At 42.7% G+C, this 23619-nt stretch overlaps 1 protein-coding gene across 1 annotated transcript; it reads right to left on the bottom strand.

The window, feature by feature from the left end:
• Positions 1–4333: 4333 nt before the first annotated feature.
• zbtb11 (zinc finger and BTB domain containing 11) lies at positions 4334–22794 on the bottom strand. Its single transcript, XM_083766319.1, has 10 exons — positions 22254–22794; positions 21512–21735; positions 20425–20656; positions 19330–20336; positions 18906–19196; positions 17863–18277; positions 16763–16880; positions 16482–16640; positions 14896–15071; positions 4334–5356 (listed from the first exon to the last, which is right to left on the bottom strand). Exons 1-10 carry the CDS (start codon positions 22564–22566, stop codon positions 4791–4793), a joined length of 3501 nt encoding a protein of 1166 aa, XP_083622445.1. The 5' UTR covers positions 22567–22794; the 3' UTR covers positions 4334–4790.
• Positions 22795–23619: the final 825 nt, after the last annotated feature.

Here is a 23619-nt window from a genome sequence, read left to right as displayed (position 1 = left end):
TGTGCTATAGTATGTCGTACGGTATGGGCTAGCCCATGGTCAAAGATTATGAAAAACGAGGATAAAAAAGAAATTCAAAAATTCAAAAAACGATGGGCTATAACCCATGTTTTTTTTGTTTTTTTCAAATCCTCAAAAATTGGCGTGCCATAGTATGCCGTACGGTATGGGCTATAGCCCATGTTCAAAAATGATGAAAAACGAGGTTAAAAAAAGATTCAAAAATTCAAAAAACGATGGGCTATAACCCATGTTTTTTTTTCATTTTTTTTTTCAAATCCTTTAAAAATGATGAAAAACGGCATGCTATAGTATGCCGTACGCGTACGGTATGGGCTATATCCCATGTTCAAAAATGATGAAAAACGAGGTTAATTTTTTTTTCAAAATTTCAAAAAACTATGGGCTATAACCCATGTTTTTTTTCCATTTTACGGTAAAAATGATGAAAAACGGTGTGCTATAGTATGCCGTACGGTATGGGCTATAGCCCATGTTCAAAAATGATGAAAAACGAGGTTAAAAAAGAAATCTCATGTTTTTTTTGTTTTTTCAAATCCTTTAAAAATGATGAAAAACGGCATGCTATAGTATGCCGTACGCGTACGGTATGGGCTATATCCCATGGTCAAAAATGATGAAAAACGAGGATAATTTTTTTTTTAATTAAAAAAAGGATGGGCTATAACCCATGTTTCATTTTTTTCCCCATTTTTTTCAAATCTTTTAAAATTATGAAAAACGGCGTGCTATAGTATGCCGTACGGTATGGGCTATAGTCCATGTTCAAAAATGATGAAAAACTAGGTTAATTCTTTTTTTTCAAAAATTCAAAAAACGATGGGCTATAACCCATGTTTTTTTGTTTTTTTTACATTTTTTTCAAATCCTTTAAAAATGATGAAAAACGGCATGCTATAGTATGCCGTACGCGTACGGTATGGGCTATATCCCATGGTCAAAAATGATGAAAAACGAGGATAATTTTCTTTTCAAAATTTCAAAAAAGGATGGGCTATAACCCATGTTTTTTTTTTGTTTTTTTTTCAAATCCTTTAAAATGATGAAAAACGGCGTGCTATAGTATGCCGTACAGTATGGGCTATAGCCCATGTTCAAAAATGATGAAAAACGAGGATTTTTTTTTCCACAAATTCAAAAAAGGATGGGCTATAACCCATGTTTTTTTTTTTCTTTTTTTTTCAAATCCTTTAAAATGATGAAAAACGGCGTGCTATAGTATGCCGTACGATATGGGCTATAGCCCATGGTCCCAAATGATGACGTTATCTCTACCGCAACATACTTAAAAGTATAGCGGTGTATGAGAAATGAGAATGGGTGTTGCGGAGGATGATAAACATTAGCATGTTTTGCTAACAACAGAGAAGCCTACATACTTTCATCTTACGGTGGACATGTTTGCCTGAAAAAAGAATATTTGAAATGTTTCATAGTTTTAGAAATATAGTGCTTTCAAATTTACAATGGGGCTCAATGGCAGACATTGGCACGTCAAAAATCACTTTCACCTAGAAACTCCATTCACACTTTTTCTTATTCAGCTTACTGTGGAGACACATGATGGAACGTTTTACTTTGAAATGTTTTGTAGTTTCTGAGTTATTTAACTTAAACGCCCAATGCATTCTCTATGCAATAGCACAAACTTTGGCATGCTACTTGTCCTACATACTTTACCTAGAAACCCCATTCTAGTCTACTTAGGTTAATCTTATGGTGGACATGTTTGCCTTTAAAGGAATCTTTGAAATGTGTCATAGTTTTAGAAATATAAGGCTTTCAAATTAAAGACATTTATAATGGGGCTCATTGAGCCCCATTATAAATGCTCTATAGGCACGTCAAAAATCACTTTCACCTAGAAACTCCATTCACACTTTTTATAATTCAGTTTACTGAGGGCACACATGCTGTAACTTTTTACTTTGAAATGTTTTGTAGTTTCTGGGTTATCATCTATGGAAAGGCAACACAATGAGCAGAAAAAAAAAGAAAATCATGTAAATATAACAAATTGAGCAGAGCACTGCAGGGACTTGAACCCCATTCTGGAAAACCAGGAGTACCTACATACTTACACTCGTTTGTTTTGTTGTAATTTACAGGTCCATTATTTACGTTTTTTTTTCCCTGCTATTTTTGAAAAATCGTGAAAATGTGGCGCAAATCTTTGATTAGTTAAACGTACAGTATATTCATTCACAGTTTTCTTTCAGCTTTTAACTCAAAACTTTGCTTGTGGAAGGTCCCTGGAACAACATATTTTCAGATGGGGGTCAGCGGGCAAATACAGATAGTTCTAGGGGTCCTTGACATGAAATAGTTGGAGAACCACCGACATAGAAACATAGGGTTTCACAGAAAACTGTCAGGATTTAGAAGAAATCTGTAGAATCGATGGTAGGTCTAAATGTGTTAAACCTGTAAATGCAATCAGCAGGACACCGCAGGGAATGGAACCCCGTCCTAGGGAACCAGGAGTGCCATACCAGTGTCTATTACCTCTCCACTCATTTACAGGTTCAAGAAAACATTACATTTCAACTTTCACCTAAAAGACACTCCGACGAGACACGTTGCCAGCTTGTAGATCGGCTATTTTCACCATTTTGTGACTTGTGAAGAAATTGGCAGATAAATTAAATTAAATCTTCATATTAAAGCTGCTATAAGCAATAATATGTAAAAGTTTTAACGCCTTGATTGCCCAGGGTTATTTAATCCATTAAATCAGTTTGCCCAGCGATTTATACCAGCGGAGCACTTTTAATAAAGGTGAAAATCGCGGAAAAGTGAAAGGCTATAGTCCATGGTCTCGGAGGGCATACTATAATATGGGGGTATGATGTTGCGAGACCCGAAACCCCGATGAGCTTGGGATACATCACTGAGGATACGTCCCAGGTGCATCCATTTATGTATGTATTTTGTTATAGTTCTATTTATAGTGACTCATAGGAATAGACTAAGTGACAACCAGGAATAGTCTGGTGACCACCGGAGAGACGGGTGGCAGCCGGAAATTAGACGGCACCCGGGAGCAGTATGGGTTAGCGCCCCAGCCTGTGTCTTCCGTGAGGAAGAAGCCCAACAAACCCATGGTGAGGCCTTTAGGAGGGCCATGCAAGCCTCAAGCCGAGGCACCACCAAGGGCAAGGTGGGGCCTGCGGAACCGTTGCGGCTTGAGAATCCACCATTCCTGAATAAAGTGCCTGGTGCTGGGAGTCTGGTGCAACGCACAGGGCCTGTCCTGGTGAGAGCAGGAGTGGACCTGGTGAGACATAGGAGGGGCCCGGACAGGTGTCAACCCACAGAGCCAGAATGGTACCTCCCAGTCCCGGCAGTAGTTCAGGAGGAATGGATTGTGTGGCCCTGGTTTTTCCCTAATGGGACTTATCGAGGGTAGCTACTGGGACGTAAGTCGGGACTTGATCACTCCCGGTTGGGTCACCTGAGTGAGGGGTATGATGTTGCGAGACCCGAAACCCAGATGACCTTGGGATACATCACTGAGGATACGTCCCAGGTGCATCCATTTATGTATGTATTTTGTTATATATGTCGTTTTTCACGATTTCTGAGGATTTGAAAAAAGGTGAAAATCGCGGAAGAGCGAAAGGCTATATAGTCCATGGTCTCGGAGGCCATACTATAGTTATAGTATGTCTTTTTTCACGATTTGAGCATTTGAAAAAAGGTGAAAATTAGCTGTATTTGGGTAAAGAGGTGATAATATAAGAACACAACGTATTTGTGTAAAGTGGTGATAATATAAGAACACATTGAGCTGTATTGGGTAAAGTGGTGATAATATAAGAACACATTGAGCTGTATTTGTGTAAAGTGGTGATAATATAACACATTGAGCTGTATTTGGGTAAAGTGGTGATAACATAACACATTGAGCTGTATTTGGGTAAAGCGATGATAATATAAGAACACATTCAAGTATCTCACAATGTATAAAGTCTCCAAACCAACTTTGATGAGTCAGTGTTGTGTTGCTCTTAAAACATCACTTCATCACTAATCTTTGCAGAAGAAATATACGTGAGAACTTTCTTAAACAACTTTGTTCTGGGTCTAGTGAACAGAAATCATAAGTAATAAATAGACTCTGTAAACTCCTCCTTTTATAATTATTATAGGAATGTCAGACAGTTGTATTGTAACTTTAACCATGTGATTTTCATAAGACACAAATGTAAATAAAACATACATACAGTAATGTGTTACTGGTATGTTCATAACAATCACAATGCTTTGCAGGGTGTTAACTATTTATGACAGAATACACAGTGACATTAAAGGAAGCAAGGTGCACTGAAGCACATGTATTTTTATTTGGTTATCCTTCTAATGTATTACACAAAAATAAATGAGGAAGCCGCAACCAGGACGGGTTGAGGATCAGAGCTGCACTAAAATACAGCTTCACAAAAACAAAACTAATAGAACAAGTTAACAACAGGGGACAATGAGTGAGAAAGAAGGGAATTCATGTCTTTACAATACTTTACTTCAACCATGACAATCCTTTTTCATCCTGAGCTTCAACAGTGGTCGATATTATCATATCTAGCTATTTACATTCAATGTACACAGGTGCATGCCCAAGCCCACGTATTGACAGAGCAGAGATAGGGCACCCAACTGATTCATGTCCACTTATGTACACTTTCAACAAAAAATAGACTTTTACATTTCCGTTCCACTTTATACAGACGACAAGTGATTAAAAGCACATGCATCAGACTGAAAGCCACTCACTCCACCTCCGCCACATGAGCCACCTCCACCGCCTCCACATGAGCCACCTCCACCTCCATGGTCTGAATGACCTCGGTGGTCTCCTCCGTCTTGTCTCCGGTAGGCACCATGGCCTGCTGGGCCAGGACATAGTTCACCACCTGCATGATGCTCTGGTCTGATAGTGTGGCAACGCCATCGCCTGCCTCCGCCGCCTGGACAGCTTCCACAGCCTCCACCGTCTCCTCCGTGATCAGCACAGTCTCGATCTCTTCGGAGGGTGGCGGCAGCGCGGGTCGTAGCTCGGGCGGCAAGTCGGATGCCAGGATGCTGACGGCGTGCTCCACCTGGGTGCCCTGGTTGTGGAACTGGAGGGTGTCTTTCTCCAGCATGATCTTGATTGGCAGGTTCTCACCGTGGTACTTGGCCATGTGCTTGCGCAGTGTGCGCGCGTCGATGTGCGCCTCCTGGCAGAGGGGGCACACGTACGGTCGCTCTCCCGTGTGCGTGCGCACGTGGCGCTTGAGGGAGCGTGCGTCCGCCCAGGCCACGCCGCACGTCAGGCACTCGAAGGGCTTGACTCCTGAGAAGAGATGTTTGGCATTTAATGTTGACCGTCCTAAACTTAAAGGATACATGATATTGTATATTCACAGATTTGAACATGTGCCGTACATACTGACTGTTGGTGACAGCTATATGGGTCATGTGGTGTTGTGTGCTACTAGCCTACGTCACTCATAGAAAGTCAGCTGTTCGCAAAGCGGCATTTTCATGAATGGAAGGAGAGAGGGGGTGAACGGGGAAGGTCCAACTTTGTTGACCGCAAATCGCTTTTACTATGCTGTCATTGCTGTGATTCACTGTGGTAAACTTTCTAACTTTAATAAACCTAACTAAAGCAGTACCCTGGCCTGGAGCAGTGATTCTCATATGACATCGACTGAAGCAGCGAGTCTGACAGCCAAAACATTTCCCCGCTTTAGCCTCTCGGCGTCATACGCTATAGACGCCTTACATTAGGTTTTTACTATGTTTGGAACCAACAAAATGACCAATTTTTATTTAGTTCTTGTCTTGTTTCCAAGGACCAAACTTACATAATGAATCCATGTTTCAAAAGGCATTAAAACACAATAACGAACACAAATATCAGTGCATTGAATCTAATTGGATTACCTATATGTAAGGGTGGGTTCAATTAATCGATACAGCAATAATCATATGATATTCCTGCCCGTTAATCGTATCGTATGGCACAAGTTGTTAACAACTAAGTTGTTATCAACTAACTAGTTATCAACTAAGTTTTTCAAATTGATTTGGAGACTTTACATTTCCGGACAATTTCAAAATGTCAAAACATCGGCAATCAGTGGTCTTGTGTTAAATTACATTTAGTAGGATGCACGGCCATTATTCAAAATCAATGCATATCGCTGGCCTCTGTATCGTGATAAGTATCAATCGTGATGTTGCTGGCAATACCCAGCCCAACTACAAGTCTCAATTAATTAGAATATTGTGTAAAAGTTCACTTTCTTCCGTAATATACCGGTAATATAAGTGAAACTTTCATATATTCTCAATTTATTGTGCATAAAGTGACGTATTTAAAACTTTTTTTGTTTTAATCTTGATGATTATGGCATACAGCAAAATCAAAAATCTCAACTAATTTTGAGACCACTAAAAAAGATTTTTTTAAATGAGAAATGTCGACTATCTGAAAAGTATATGCAGTCAATACTTGGTCTGGGCTACTTTTGAACTAATCATTTCATCAATGGGTCGTGGCATGGAGGTGATCAGCCTGTGGCACTGATGAGGTGTTATGGAAGCCCAGGTTTGTTTGATAACAGCTGTAAATTTATTTGTATTGTTGAGTCTCATGTCTCACACTGTGGAGTTCAGGTCAGGCCAGTTGGCTGGTCAGTTAAGCAGAGTAATAGCATGGTCAGTACACCAATTACTAGTAGTTTTGGCTCTGTGGGCAGGTGCCAAGTGCTGCCTGAAAAGTGCTATAAAATATTGTTTTGTGAATATTGTGTCGAGACTCTGGACTTGACAAAACAGTGATGATTTTAGCCATGTTATCTGATGGTGTTAATCCACTGACTTAACAATGGTTTCAACACAGCCATGTTTTTAGAGTACATTGCGCTTCAGTATGTTGACAAGCTTCATGGCGATGCTAATTTTCCTTTCCAGCTCGATTTGGCACCTGCCCGCAGTGCCAAAACTACTAGTAACTGGTGTACTGAACATGGTATTACTGGGCTTAACTGACCAGCGAACTGGCCTGACCTGAACCCCACAGAGAATCTAGGTTGTATTGTCAAGAGGAAGGTGTGAGACATGAGACTCAACAATACAAATGCAATTACGGCTGTTATCAAAGCAAACCTGGGCTTCCATAACACCTCAACAGTGCCACAGGCTGATCACCTCCATGCTACGCCCCATTGATGAAATAATTTGTTCAAAAGTAGCCCAGACCAAGTATTAACTGCATACATGGTCAACATCTCGTTTAAAAAGAAATTGTGGTCTCGTAAAATATTCTAATTTGTTGATAGGATTTTTAGATTTTCATGAGCTGTACGCCATAATCAAGATTAAAACAAAAAAAGTTTAAATACTTTGAATTGAGAATATATGAAAGTTTCACTTTTTGAATTATATTACGGAAGAAAATTAACTTTTACACAATATTCTAATTAATTGAGATGGACCAAGTCAAGCAAGTCAAGCAAACATTTTAAAGGGGCGCTTACGAGCAAGAAATGGAGTAGGCTGTGTGTTTGATGAGCTCCGCCAAAATCTGTTTAAAAAGTTATTTCTGAACACAACTCAACCTTAAAAAATATCGTAAAGTATCGCCAAACCTGTTATCTTCAAGATACATTAGTTGTATCCCGGCCTGCCTGCTTTATGGAATATAATCTACAGAAGTTTAGCTACGCCACGGCCACCAAATCAACACCCACACCGAAGCCTACAGCCGGGAGGCATACTTTGGTTAGACATAGCATTGGTTAGACATGGGTTACGGTTAGGTTTAGGTGTGCTGCCTCGTGGGAGGTTAGGGTTAGGGTGAGGGTTTGAGATAGGTTGTAGATGTAGGACTAATGACTGGTCTAACCAATGACTAGTCTAAACCAAAAACTGTCTAACCAAAGTACTGCACCCCTACAGCCACGGTCTCGAGTGCCTCTCCTACCCAGGAGAGAAGCCACTCCTCTCGGACTCCTGACGCAATGTCCGACCCAGCAGACATGAAAGCTGAAATCCTCTCTTCACTGAAAAATGACATCGCCGCCTTGATCAGGTCTGAATTAACTGCTGTGATGGCTAAGGAATTTGACAGTGTCAGGTCCGAGTTAAACTCACTTAAGACAGAAGTGGCAAAGAATACCGCAACATTACGTTCTGATGTGGAGGAGATGAAAACGACTGTGGCGGACATGGAAAGAGGCCTGTCGGCGTGCTCGGACGAAATGACAGTGGCGCAGACGAAAATAAGTAAACTAGAGACAGAAGTGGCAAGTTTACAGGCGAAATCCTTGGACATGGAGGGAAGAATGAGACGAGACAACATAAGAATTGCAAATGTAGCTGAAACGGCAGGTTCAAGCTCACCAACAGCAGTTTCCAAGCTATTAAAAGAGGTTTTGGGCTTGGACCGGGACATCGTGATTGACAGATCGCACAGAGGTTTGCAAACAAGAGGAGTGGGGGGTAACCCTTGCGTTATCGTGGCAAAATTGCACTACCATCAAGATCGTGTTGATGTCATGAAACGTGCCAGAGAAGCGGGCCCCCTCCAATACAACGGAAGCGTCATTTACATAAACGAGGATCTCCCCCAAGCTGTGGCCAAGGCTAGGCTGAAGTATAGAGAAGTGAAACGTTTAATCCGTGATCGACGTGGGATCAAGGAGTATGGTCTCATCTACCCATCGCGCTTCTTCATAAAGCATAATGGAACTGAGAGGCAGTTTCAGAATGCCGACGAAGCCATGGCATACGCTAAGTACAACTTTCGGCAAGCGGCATCATCATCACAAGTCAGCGAAGACGCTCCTGCGCCTTCCGTTCCATAATGACAGACGCACTGATGCCGTGACTCTTGACTGTCTGTAACACAAATTACTCAAAATCCTCTCACTCAGAAATGACTCCCGCCCAGGGCTCCAGCGTGCGACTTAATAGGTCGCATATGATACTGATTCTTAACGTGCGAGTTAAAATTTAACGAGGTCGCACAGGTGCGACTTGCTGGAAGGATGAGTGGAGGGGAAAAAAACATCCCGCAGTGCTTGCCCGTTCCATTGATACAAACATTGGCTGACGTCCAGTGTTCAAAGAACGATCGTTCACGAAAACCCACCAATAAGCCCTTCAGACTTGGATGGTCAGAGCGGCGCGATTACATACAAAATCAATGCAAAGACGAGAATTGCGCAAACGGGCGCAGCGCGACCTGCCGCGGTACAAACTGGACGAACCGAGGCGAATATAAATTCAGGTCTGAATGCAGCTTATCCGACACAAATTAACTAATCTTTCTTTCTCAGCTGTACAATTTCACTGGAGCGCAGTGCGCACATCTAACTGCATGATGATCAGTCATGATCTACACAGACAGCCGACTCCCGACCATAGACTGTAAGCTCCCGACCCAAACAATTAGTGAGGAGGTAAACTTGTTGTTTGATTAAAAATATAATGTGCCACGAAAAAATAGCTTCCAAAGCTTGTTATGTTTGCATCGAGGAGGTAGCCTGTGTCCATACATGATGATCGGCCAACAAAAGACATTAATCTCCCTCCCAGTGAGTGAAGAGCACTGATGCCTGATTTATTCTTCGTCGAACAAAGTGTGTGCTGAAAATGGCTGATCTACAAGCTCACAACGCGTCGCGTCCACGACATGTTGTGAGCTTGTAGATCAGCTATTTTCAGCACGCGGAGATATGCAGGCTCTGAGAGCATTCAGAAACTTTTGCCTTCACAATAAAAGTATGCAGCTTTCACAAGTTGGCCAACTTGGCCCATGAAGACAAGGAAAAGGATTAAGAATTCGGTGGCATTTCACATTGCAAAAGATTTTTTCCAAAATGTAAAAATATTATAATAAGGAATTAATTTGGATAATGGTAATGGAATATTGTACAAATTGTCACTTTATTAATCCCAAAGGTTTGGACTGCATTTAATTTTCAACACAAAACCTTAAACTGACTTTCTGTGTGTGGAATATAAATATTGCCTTTATTGACTGAGTGACTTTGTGTTGGGTTCAAACCATCTACAGTGTTTTGAAGTATAACCAGGTAGGTTGCTGTTTTTTACACAGTGACCTTTGTAGGGGGTTTTATGATTCAAACCTTTAATGGTGGAAACCACTACAAAAATAAATGGCGCCCTATGTGGGGGCATGATAAGATCATGTATTAATACCACGCTATACAAAGAAAGAAATGGTGCTACCTAATTTCTGGTGGCGCTACCAAATGAAAAGGTAGGTGGCACCAGTGCTACCTGTGAAAAAGTTAGTCTGGAGCCCTGCTCCCGCCTGCCTGGTAATCTCCCTCGGGTGAGTAAATAATGTGCATTGTCAGTGTGACTGCACATATCGTTCTAAATATGGCCCATGATCCCATCTAATTCTATTTTGATTGGCAACACAAAGAAGCTGATATAACGGACAACTTTATTTTATTATATGTATGCCGAGTTTGCCAACTATTTTTCACGTCCACATTTATACTTTTACTGTTGGCTGACTATTTTGGAACTATATTTATGACTCTTTTCTTTTCTTTTCATAATTGTGTATTTGAACTTCATATCATGACAAATACTACCAGTGCAGTGCATTTGTTTCCCCCATTACAATTAACAATTCTTTCTGTGTGTGAGAGGCTGTGTCATTGCCCCTTGCGTTTGTTCTCATTGTATTATTTTATTAGTTAGACCTGCTTGGCTTCTACGGACACCGTTTGTGTTTACAGACACTGTTTGCTGCCTAATGTTCGTGTCCACTCTTTTCTGTTCCTTGTGAGCCATGTATTGTATATATAATTTTTTCTATCACTGTGTTGAAGCTTATATGACAGGATGGTTATATTACAGATATCTAACATGCTGTTTGTTGAACAGCACAACAAACTCAGATATATTCCCTAATTATTGTTATTATTTTTTTTCAGAAGGAAATTTGGTTTAAGGTTGGTGCGTGCATGCATGCGTGCGTGCGTGCGTGAGAGTTTGATGTTTCCCACTCTAGTGGAGACCTTGGTCAAGCCACACTTTACGTATGTGTGTGTGTGTGTGTGTGTGTGTGTGTGTGTGTGTGTGTGTGTGTGTGTGTGTGTGTGTGTGTGTGTGTGTGTGTGTGTGTGTACACATTTACTTTTAGATCATCAAAACCTCCCACATACTGTATGCTTCATGTTCGGTATACACACTTATACAGTATATATATTCAACCAAAGATTTGTTATTGATACGAGTATGGGTGTCATTAAGCTAACCGAATGTTTCACATCTATACTCTTTCTGTTCTTTAAAAGAAAATGAATAATAGGGATATATTTGGCGTTGAATATTTGAGTTAGGCTATAATGTGTTCATTATTATATTTTTATTTCCAATTTGGATTTTGGCGGAGCCCCGTCTGTTAGGTTCAGGGCTCTTCGCTACCTACACTCTTAAGGTGTGGTTTTCTCCGGTTTCCCAGGGTTTCGAGCACTCACTATGTGCTTTTCCTTCTCTAGCTTAGGTGCTATTTACACGAGGATGGTGTTCATAAAAAACGGCAAAATAAAGTACCGTTTAGCGCTGTCATTTAGACGAGAACGGTGTTCTCAGGAGGTGAAAACGCATCGAAGTGAAACCGCCTCCCAGAGTGCAAATCTTTGAGAACACCGTTTCCTATGGTCTCCATATAAACAGGCAAAACGGTGAATCCGCAAAACTTATGACATCATGGCTCACGTTGGCTCACAGCGGCAGCGCATAGCCTATGTTTATTACATTGATGCAGAGCAATATCATTATGATATAATGGAGTTCCTGAACAAGCCTCCCTCCTCGCCTACAAAGTGCTGCTCATCAGCGATGTTGAATGTAAAACCATGATGTAAATAAAAAGCCTTGTGATAGACGGCAGCCGCGGCAGCAACGTTTATTTAATAAATATATATCATCCCGTGGCGCGCCCAGAGCAGTGTTGCGCCGCTTGCGTCTTCTTCTTGTGTGGGTGACCTGTCTATTTGGCAGCCCGTTATCGCCACCTAGCGACAGTATAGCATAATAGCACATTATATCATAACTTGTGCGTTCTCGTGTAAAGGGTAAGAAAAAATGAGAACGCAACGGGACTTTGACGTGTTATATGGAGATGGTCCCCGTCTAAAAGAGGCCTTAGAGGAGGAACGTGCGATCTCTCTCGGGTTAGTTGATCAGCACAGGGGTTTAGGTTCCTTCCTTTTTCTTTTTTTTCCCTTCCCCATTTGTTTTTTGTTAAATGTGGTTTTCATTATTATAATGTGTGCCTTTTCACTTTTGAACGATTATGGTTGAGGGTTACGTTGTATCTGGACCCGTTGTACCTGATATTTTATTTCAATATTTTCACTAATTTATCAAGGTGTGTCCCAATGTCGGTAACTTAGGCTCAATTCGATTTATTAGTTGGAATATTAAGGGGATCCACCATCCAATTAAACATACTTGTGTATTTACGCATTTGAAATCTATATGTTTTCCCATAGAATTTTACAAAGCCTTCTCCGCAAAATTGACCCCCATCTTAGGTTCAGTATACAAAGAAGCATTTATAGCCAAGAGGTTGCCAGAGACAATGACACAAGCAACTATTGCAGTTTTACTTAAAAAAGGGTAGAGATCCTCTAGACTGTGGTGCATATCGGCCTATAAGTATTCTTTGTATCCTCACCAAGATCCTCTCCCATCGGCTCGATGCAGTGATTCCCAAGGTTATCGCACCATGTCAAACGGGTTTTGTGCCTGGTAGACAGTTTTTATAATATGCGTCGACTGTTCAACATACTCTACTCCTCTCAGTCAACCCAGTGGCCGGAGGCGGTACTGTCACTCAATGCGGAAAAGGCTTTTGACCGAATTGAGTGGAGGTACCTACTAACGGTCTTAGAAAGGTTTGGATTTGGCCCATCATTTATCAATTGGATCACACTTCTTTATACAGCTCCTAAAGCTGCAGTACTGACAAATTCTATATGCTCAGATTACTTTCAGCTCCAGCGTTCGGTCCGCCAAGGTTGTAGTCTTTCACCATATTTATTCGATATCGCTATTGAACCTTTAGCTATAGCTCTTAGAGATGACGACAATAGCTGGAATTGAGAGGGGGGGCTCCTTACACAAGGCCTCGCTTTATGCGGACGACCTGCTCATATATATTTCGAATCCACTCGAATCCATCCCTCCGCTCATAGACATGGAATTACCAAGGCCATCAGGAGGCCTGGGGTTGCCTAATTTTATGTTTTATTACTGGTCGGCAAATATTAAAAAGGTGAGTTATTGGGTTGCGGTCTATGAATACAAACATGGCCCAATTTGGGCCAGTATGGAAACTCTAACTGATCCTGGGATCTCTCTAGTGGCCATGTTGTGCTCCTCACTGCCAAATGGTAATTCCATACGCTCTAGCAATCCAGTAATAAATAGCTCTCTCAGAATCTGGCGCCAATTCAGAAAACACTGATTTTAATAATACGTGTGGCCATATGCCCTTGACCAACAATCATCTTTTTCCTCCCTCGCGAGAGGACTAAAACATGGCACGTCAATGGCTTGATTTTCTTTAGCGACTTATTCATAGATGGCACATTTGCATCCTTTAAAAACCTCCAAGATGACCATGAGCTACCAAATTCTCACTTTTTCAGATACCTCCAAGTTCGAAGTTTTTCTAAGGAACACTTTCCATTTCCAGCTATGCCAGATAAGAGTATAGTAGACACCATACTAGACTGGGACCCATACACCAAAGGTAGCATATCTAATATATATAAGGCTTTACAGGAGACTGGCCCTCCTCTCTTGGATAAAACTAAATCAGCCTGGGAACAGGACCTGAATTTAGAGCTGGAGGAAGAGACGTGGGAACTCTCTTTGAGGCGTATTCATACTACCTCTTTATGTCTTAGACATTGCCTAATTCAATTCAAAATAGTACATAGTTTGCATTTCTCAAGAGAAAAACTACCTAAAATTTATCCTGACATTGACTCTACTTGTATAAGGTCATCTGGAGCTAGCCTCTGTTGGACATATGTTCTGGGGATGCACTTCCTTGAACCCATTTTGGAATAGTATTTTTGATGCTTTCTCAATTATCTGTCATATGCCAATTGCGCCCAACCCGATAACTGCTATATTTGGAGTTCCCAACGACGATGGACCAATTACCTCTCCCCAAGCCAATTTCATAGCTTTTGCTTCACTCATAGCGAGGAGACTTATTCTCCGCAATTGGAAATCTGATAAACCTCCAACATTTACAAGTTGAGTCAAGGATGTTCTATCCTTTATATACCATTGGAGAAGCTCAGATACAAAAGGTACAAATCTCGCCAGAAATTTGTAAAGGCTTGGTCCCCTTTCCTTGAATTCACCCTTTCACTGTCTTCTGATTCAGTCTTTTGATGATGTGTTTTAAGTGTTTTCCACTTTTCCTACATGTAATTTGTTTCACTGTGTAGCCCCTTAATCTAGTAAAAGGCCAATTTTATTTTATTGTATTTATTTCATTCATTTACTATTTATATCCTTTACTACCCGTTTATTTTATTTTATTGTTGCTTTTTTTGTTGTTGTCGTCTTGTTGTGTGATGGAACCGGGGAGGGTGGGGTATATGTGGGGTTGTTTGTCTACAAAAATTGAAAATCTTATAAATAAAGTTATAAAAAAATAAAAATAAAACATTTAAAACTCAAATAGCTTTAAAAGAAAACTGTTTAGGATTTAGAAGGCATTTTGTAGAATCTGGCTCAGGTCTTAATGGGTTAATACAGGCCTGATGCAGAATTCATCTACCGGTAGTCTCATTCTGGGAGACTCACCCTGGTGGTTGTTGATGTGCCGCCTGTATTCTCTGAGCTGTGTGAACTTCCTGCCGCAGTGTTCACACTCCCTCTCCAGGTTCTGCTTCACTCTGCCTTTCTTCCCATGCGTGGCCTTCTTCACGTGCCTCCTGAACAGGGCCTTCTCAAAGAACTCCTTCCCACACACGTTACACCTGGGAGGGGTCCGACAGGAAATGAGATTCATTAAGTACCTCAGCCAACCAACTAGAGAAGTGTGCTCCTCGGAGTGCAAGTCTCTGCCAGTTGGAATGGATTCTGAAAACTGACCGATACATCTTGAGGTCTCCAGAGTTAATCTGTGTTTTGGACCAAATTTGTAATAGTATGAGAAGAAAGTGTGTTTCGAAGACAGGTCTGCTACAGGTCTGCTCAAGGGGGCGCTACAACACAAGCGTAAAAAAAAAGCTAAACCGAATCCAGGTCTGGTGAGTCGCGGGCGTGTGCACGAAACGAGCATGCGCGCAACAAATTCACGCGACTGCGCTCACGTAATTACACTTGCGTTGTCGCACCGGGACTTCTCAGAGCAAAAACACAGGTCTCATTGAAAATGAACTATAGGCGCGTTTTATCGCACCCCGTTTGCAAGGCCCGAACGTCTCAGTTGCACTGAATATAGCCGACCTACAAGCTCACAATGTCGGATCGTGACATAGCCAGTGAGAAAGCGAGTACTCGGCTGTGGCAATTTCCAAAAGCCTATATTTGAGTTTTATGCTGCTTGGTCATACTAGCTTCCTTGTACATCTCAGTTCATTCTGATAAAGGGCAAAAGAGAGGGAATTCCTCTGCTAGAATTGCATAAACGTGGGGTGAATAATCTATTGAGAAAGAAATTATAACTTTTCTGCTAGGCTCGGCTAATTTTAGCAGCTAGACGATCATGTGATCTTGAACATATTTTTTAACTTTTATTTATTCAGTATATAATTCAGTATCATAATTCAGAATATTTTTCTCTCTGTTGATATCAATGAAAATGTGCTAGGACGTGTAGCAACCCGTCGGTTGGATTAGTTATGACATTCACACACGTCGTACGGTCTGAACCAGTTAAGGGAGATGCCAGCCACCCGTCTGAGAAAACTGATTTTGGCCGCTTGTATTCGCAACCTTATTCTTTCGGTCATGACCCACACTTCATGACCATAGGTGAGAGTAGGAATCTCTTCGTCACAACAGTGCGGTAAACATACATTACAGTAAACATAATATACAATTTTAACACAAATACATTACAGATTACAGAATAATAAACAATTCAAAGTAAACAAGTACAGCTAGATCTCAGATGAATCTGTCTTTTAAATCGTTCAAGTGAAATCAAGTTATACAGTTTTCAAATTGATTGTAGACAGTTCCACATGTGAGGTGCATAGTAATGAAAGGCTGATTTACCCAGTTTGGAACTCACTTTGGGGATTTAAAAAACAAGGTAGTTTTGGGAACGGGTGTGATGATGGCCAGTTTTGGGATGTAATAGGCTTCGCAAGCTTAGCAAAGAACAGCACTACAATCACAGAATAACCACAGTATTTTCAGATATCCTTTAGAGTACATACTTATAAGGCTCCGCCACCGTATGGGACTTGACGTGGGAGTACCAGTCCTTCTTCCAGCTGTAACTCTTCCCACACACCTGGCACTGGAACGGCTTTAGACCCATATGTTTATTCATGTGCTGCTGAAGATCTTTGGCCTCATAGAAGCTTTTGTCACAGCTGAAACGCAGACAGAGTTAGGTGAATATACCATATGTACTTATGCCACAGAGACAAACTTAATCACATTACGTAAGTCACCCCATAATTAACTTTAATAACAGGCAGAGAAAGTTACTCACTGAGCACAGTTATAGGGACGGATTTCAGGTCTGGGTTGGTGTTTCTTCAAGTGTTTGCTCAGGGCAGAGCCTCTGTGGAAGGTCGCCCCACATGTGTTGCATAGGTATTTGGACTCCCCTAGAAGAAATTATGTATTTCATAATTGCAGATGCAGTTTACATGGATTAAAGCTACTGTAAATCAAATATTACTACTGAAGATGTTTGTTAGGCCAAATCCTAATCTGTGATTTGTGAAACAACGTGAAAGAAGCCACCACAAACGGACACTGAGCTTGATTGAATTTCTTGATAACAGACGGCTCCGCTCTATAACAGACCGCTGCCTAATCAAACCCTCGGAGCACCGGCTGGGCTCCGCTGATTTACTGCCGTTTCCAACATGACAGCCATGTAAACACACACACAATGTCATTTACAGCTAAACATTGCTCTCAAAAATGTTTTTGAAAACATGACGAATAGACACAGCCAATTGTGTTTTGTGTCCATTTCTTAATTTATGTTAGGTAGCGGTGGTTAAACTCCGACAATGACCACCTATATTATCCCTTACATATTGTTCTTGCTGTTGAAGAAATGACAGGCTTGAGGCTTTAACAGGCTTTTTTTTTATATATATCCCTGACGATTAGGGTTTAATTGGAAGATGCTTCTGAACATGTATTCTATTGCTAGTTTGAACAATTCCAATACTCACAAAATAAAAAACGAAAATAGCAAATTCACCATATTCACATGGAGGATATTTTGCACACCCGGGGTGGCATTTCCTCCCAACTCGCAATATGACATGAGAGCAAGATGGCCGCTGTGTGAATATAGTCAATAGAAGACAAGCTTACATCTATGGAATCCAAACGACTGAAATAAGTTGAGTACTGTGATACTGAGAAGTGTAATCCACGAGTTGAATATCTTTTGTTTACATTTAGAGTTACACCTTTCTAAACTGTAGTATGATGGTGTCATTAGCCAAAAATAACTGAACTACTGTACAAGCGGCGAGTTGTTGGCAGATAAGTTCGTTTTGGCAAATAACACACAATGTAAAGATTTAAGCTATATATAGATGAATGAGTAATGGCCAGTGTGCAGACCTGTGTGGAGACTGGTGTGTTCCTCCATGCTCCTCTTGCTGACAAAGGATTTATTGCAGTACACACACTTGAACTGCTTGGAGACGTCATGCAGCGCCCGGTGCATCTTCAGGCTGTGTTTGTGGGCGAACGTCTTGCCACAGACCTTGCAGGAGTGCGGCCGCACACCAGTGTGGTTGAGCATATGGATGCGCAGGGAGTAGAGTTTGGGCAGAGTCTTTCCGCAGATGTCACACACGAATGCCCGCTTGGTGCTCACCACCACCGCCTCCCTGTCGTCGGAAGCGTCTCCCTCTCCTTTCTCCACAGGGATCTGCTCCACCGCAGGCTTAGCGATGATGGGCCTGCTCTGCTGCTTGTGACGGGCCAGGTGGGCCCGCAGCGATGCCGCATACTGGAACTCCTTGCTACATAGCTGCAGGAAGTGAGCACAAAGCAGTGTTGGGGAAGTTCCTTTCAAAGTGTAATATAATATGACATCAGGGATCTCCATATATGGGCTTAATATTGATGACATCAGGATCTCCATCCCTGATGATGTCACGTGATGTCACAAGGCATGACCATAAATGGAGACGTGGACGGACCGACGGACGGACTGACTGACTGATTGGAAATGCACGTTTTCATAGTAAATGGCAACGATAAACCAGTCAGTAGGAGGAGTATTACTGCACAACAGAGTGTTTACTACAATATTCAGATCACAATACCTCCATGGATACATTACCATTCAAATGTTGTTTTCCCAAGAACAAATTGAGAATAAAAGATGTAGTTCAATCAACGTCCTGTGGCCTAACAACGCCCATAGCTGTCCTAAAATCACTGTAAACCACGGCCTCTAATCGCTTTAGCATCCTGAACTTCACGGTCATGATGAACCACCACACAACTCAGAAGCTGCAGCACCCTCTATTGGTGCACGGTATAGATTTTCATAAATGTAATGCAAGTCAGAGTAGTGAATGGTGGACAAACTGCATTGTTATTGTTTTAGAAGTAAATGCATTACGCGACATAATAACTATAATAATACTTACACTACACTTGTACCCGCGAGCCTTCTCGTGTTTCAGTGTGTGCATAATGAGGGAGTATCGCCTCTCGAAGGACAGGCCGCAGTCAGAGCACACATGCTCTGTGCCGCCGGCGTTGTCCGTCTCTGCCTCTGCCGACATCTCCGACTCAGCCTTTGGCTCCTTCGCCCTGACCTCTTCTATGATAGGCTCTCCCCCGGTGACGCCCTCTGCTGCTCCCCCTGCCTCCTCAGCCTCAGTTCTGGCCAGTTCCTCTGCTTCACTCTCCAATGACCTCTTTGACGGCCGCCCCCTCTTCTCTCACACACACACACACACACACACACACACACACACACACACACACACACACAATGTGAAAAAAATGCCTCCTCCGCATTCACCTGCAATCTTCGCAATCTCGGATTGTTTGAACATGTTGGCGTACCTTCGGTGGCGTGGCGGCAGCGGTGGCACCCTGCCGTGGTGGACCCTTCTTTTCCCCGTCCTCACCTTCCAGACCCATGTGAAGTCGTGCGTAGCCCCCCAGGGCAATGGAGCGCTGCCGCAGACGTCTCTTGTTGGGGTCGTCGCTTTCTTGCTGCTCCCCCGTGCTCTCTTCGGCAGGGGTTCCTTCAGGCGACATGTCGTCCTCTTCTACAGGCTCAATTAAATCCACCACCACCTCCACCTCCCTCTTCCTGGGCCGCCCCCGTTTACGTTTCTCAGGGGTGGCTTGGGATTGTGTCTGCGGCGGCGAGGTTGCCTCTTGCTTCATCTGAACCACCCCGGACAGAGTCGATTTGTCTTCGTCTGTGTCCACTTTCGTGATGAAGCCCACCGCGTCAACGGGGCCCTCCTGCAACTGCTCCATGGCCAAGCACGCCGACACCACAGCCAGAGACTCACTCTCCCCCGCCTGTCCACTATGAGTGACCACCGTCATGGTCTCCTCTTCTTGTCCTTCTGCACTGCGGGAGATGAGAGTTATGGATTCTCCTGGCCCTGCTTGTCCACTGTCAGTGACCAGAGTCACCGCCTGCCCCGATTCACCCTCTGCAGTCTGGGACACCGCCACCACGGGCTGTGCCACATACGTCCCCGTGGGGTGTGACACGACAGCGAGGGACTCGTCGCTAGCGGCCACGCCGGTGTGAGTGACCACTGTCTGGCCGTCACTCTGTATGGTCACCATAGTATAGGCACTTGAGTCCTCTGTGAATCCCTCCTGGCGAGCGGGTTGGCTGGACACCACTGTGTGGGTGTCCCCTCTTTGATAGACCATGAGCTGCTGGTCTTCCACTTGTTTGTGCACCGATTCACAGATCTGTAGCACCTCCGCCATCAGCAGATGTTTGGCCAGGGTGGCGAGTTCGGCCATTACACAGAAGTTGAAGGTGAGGGTGGATGTATAAGAAAAGTCAAGCAGAGGAAGGAAGCTGGCCTTAGTAAAACCTGGGAGGAGAGACGAGGGGTGCATTCAGCCATGGAGAAAGGCATTCTATTTTTAAATATTAAAGTGTTCAAAGTGGTGTGTACTCACCAGAGAGGTCAACCACGGCCTCGTGTGTGGACACAGCTCCCTTCTCGACGAAGAGCTGGTTGAAGTAGTCACTGCAGGCTGCCAGCACGGCCTTGTGTGCGCGGAACTCCTCTCCTTCGATCAGCAAGGTGATGTCACAGAACTGATTGTTCTGACGCTGCTGGTTCAGTTTGTCCAACATGGTCTGGCTGTGTTTGTTCAAGAACTGTCTCACCTCACCCTTGCTGTCCACCTGTCCACATGACCAATCAACAAACCACATGATGTGTTAGACTTAGGGAGCACTAAATGCTTTCTTCTTACTACCTGACAAATACCTAAACATTCAAAGTATGTTATTTAGCACACCCAATAGTAACAGAATCCATTGAAAAATCTCTTTGAGTCTGTGCAAACAGACCACTAGGGGGCGCGCCCAACACGTTTGCACAGTTTTTTGAAAACCTTATACCCATACCCAACACCACACCAACATTCAGAAACTAGTCACCAAAAGCCAAATCTTTACAAGTCCCCCTGCTAGTAGTGGCTGGTGAACCGGCAGTAGCATGATGATGCATTGCTCAAACGTCCAGTGCGGAACAGGAACAGAGATGTCTTCTCTTGACACTTTTAAATCTAGACTAAAAACACAGCATGCCCCTTGTTTTTACCTACTCTAGTACTGCCTTTGTATATTGGTGTTTTTAAAATGTCTTGTGTTAATGTTGTTTACTGTTTTTTTATACTATTTTATTATGATGTACAGCACTTTATCTAATCACTCTATGGCTTCCTTGCAGATCTTGGGACTACATGTGGCCAGTTTGTTGACTATGGCTCAAATCAATATTTGGGCAAGGTTCTAGCCTGATCTGTCTGCTTTTGACATCCATTATAAAATTACAAAGCCAAGGGTTGTGTTTTAATAGGCATTAGATTTGAGATGGTTAGGTCTGGTTAAGTTCGGTCAAAGGATCTACTAGGACGGTTCGCAACTCAGACCGCATCACTCCCGAGATCTGCAATTTGTAGAAACCGAATACCGATTCAGGAGTCACAACTAGGCCTGTCGACTGAGATGTTTTGAGACGAAAATGACACCTACAAAGACCAGCTCGGAGGTCTTGGATGTGATCTTGGATGTAGCCTGACAAGCTGGGCCGATAAAGTCCAACTCGTCATCTCCGTCGTCATCCTCGTCATCATCTTCATCGTTCACGTGCACCGCCACCTTCCTTCGCCTGCCCGGCCGGCCCATCGAGCCTTCATCCACAGCTCGCCTGCACTGAACACACTCTCTGATATAGTCCTTCACATTCTTCAGGATACCTGGGGTGTAGAATAAATAATACATATGTTGCAAAAGTATTTAGATGAATATACAGCTCTGGAAAACATCAAGAGTCCAATGCAAAATATATGAATGAATTCATAAATTCTGGTAGAATAATATCCCTTCTTTCTAAGGTACTATTTAGCACTGTTCCCCCATCCTGCTGGTGATTTTGCAAGGGGATGATGGAATTCAACAGACAGATAGTTGTCATACATTTAGATAGAATGATGTTGATTTAAGAAAAATATAGAGCATACACATACTAGCATACCGGTAGCTATTGTGGCCCGATTGTGACTCAACAAAAAAGTATATCTTATTTTGGCAGTAGGGGGCGACAGACGGTAAGCATACAGACAGACTGTGTTTATCCATTAGTCTGGTAGGTTTACCCAAGAAGATATAAAGGTCGAGTAAAAGTTCCTACTAGCTAAGCGAGTTAAACACCTTTAAAATATAATGTACGTGCTCTCATCATATACTACTACTTAGTACTACTACTACACGTTACCTCTCCACCAGTACTTCTGAGAGATGTTCTCCCAGGTGAGTTGCTGGTTGAGATGTTCTCCCCCGGGCGCGGTGATGTGCGCCTCCTCGATGAGTTCCTTCCTCCGCGGGTCCTGCAGCACCACCTCCAGCTCCGTGAAGTCGTTCTGGCCTCTGGAGCGCCGCTGGTAGAACAGCGTGCCATTCCGCACCACGTAGCAGGCGGCCGCCTTGCGGATCTTCCGCTTGGTGTTTCCGTGGGTCCCCGGCGCGTACGGCTCCCGCTCGTCCGTCAGATACCGAATGATGGCCAAGTAGCTCTCTTCACTCGACATGGCTCGAGTTGGGGGGGACACCGTCTCTCGTAGAGGATAACTGGCGGGGTTGTGTCGAACACAGACCCCTCTTGGGAGTTGTAAAAATGTTGCTGTAAATTTTCCGTGGCGCTCGGGTGTCACATAACCCGTTTTTTAAGGTATAATCTCAATTTGTCGAATTGTTTTCTAAGGTGGAACTGCTGTTCGTGACCGTCAGGGGTAGACTTGCATGAACAGACAAAATGGCTGCTGCACAACCGGATTTTGCGTCAGCAATGGCGGAAGATCACACGGACCAACATGTTGTACACTCTTCCACCACAAGAGGGAGCCATCTTCCAACTAAATGGCACTATTTCTTATTTTTAATATTCTGGTAAACTTTCTTTGACTTACACAAGGTGGTATGCAAAAAACAAAATAAGGCTCTGTGATGCAGACACTAAGATTTTTGGAGTAAAGTTTACGTGCATAACGTCTGTTTGGGGGTATAGCCTATTCTATATTTGAGTGCATGGTGTTTCATGAATACATGTGAGGGCAAATATTACACTGCATGAAAAATCAAATAATAGTTATTCCCTGAAGCCCAAGAGCACCTGTATGTAAACCCTATTCTCACTTTGAAGGACCAGAATGAACATGGCTTTTGTTATTGACAATTTACTCATTTAGCGACTTTCACAGGGCAAAGGCAATTTGCTACTGCATCTACTGCAAAAACATAAATAACCTAATATGAAAGCAAACATCAGATGTTGGCTGATTTTAGTTTCATATGTCCTCATTTGTGGTAGGCTATAGCCTAATGACCGAGAAAAGTAGCCTACACACCCATTACTTTTTTGTGATCAAGCTTTTATTTTACTTTTTGTTGCAGTAAAGTAGCCCACTACTTACTGCACAGTAGTCCTATACTACAACCATTTGACAACTCAAATTTAAACAGATTAATGAAGTACACATCACACACACACACACACACACACACACACACACACACACACACAAATGGCAAATGTTAAAATGTCCTCTTCATACTGCAACCTTGAAACAGGAGGTTAAACATTG

This window comes from Protomyctophum parallelum, assembly GCF_964188405.1.
Source record: "Protomyctophum parallelum genome assembly, chromosome: 6".
Taxonomy (NCBI): Eukaryota; Metazoa; Chordata; class Actinopteri; order Myctophiformes; family Myctophidae; genus Protomyctophum; species Protomyctophum parallelum.
Note: the sequence above shows the minus strand (reverse complement) of the source record. Positions and strands in the feature narration are given on the sequence as shown.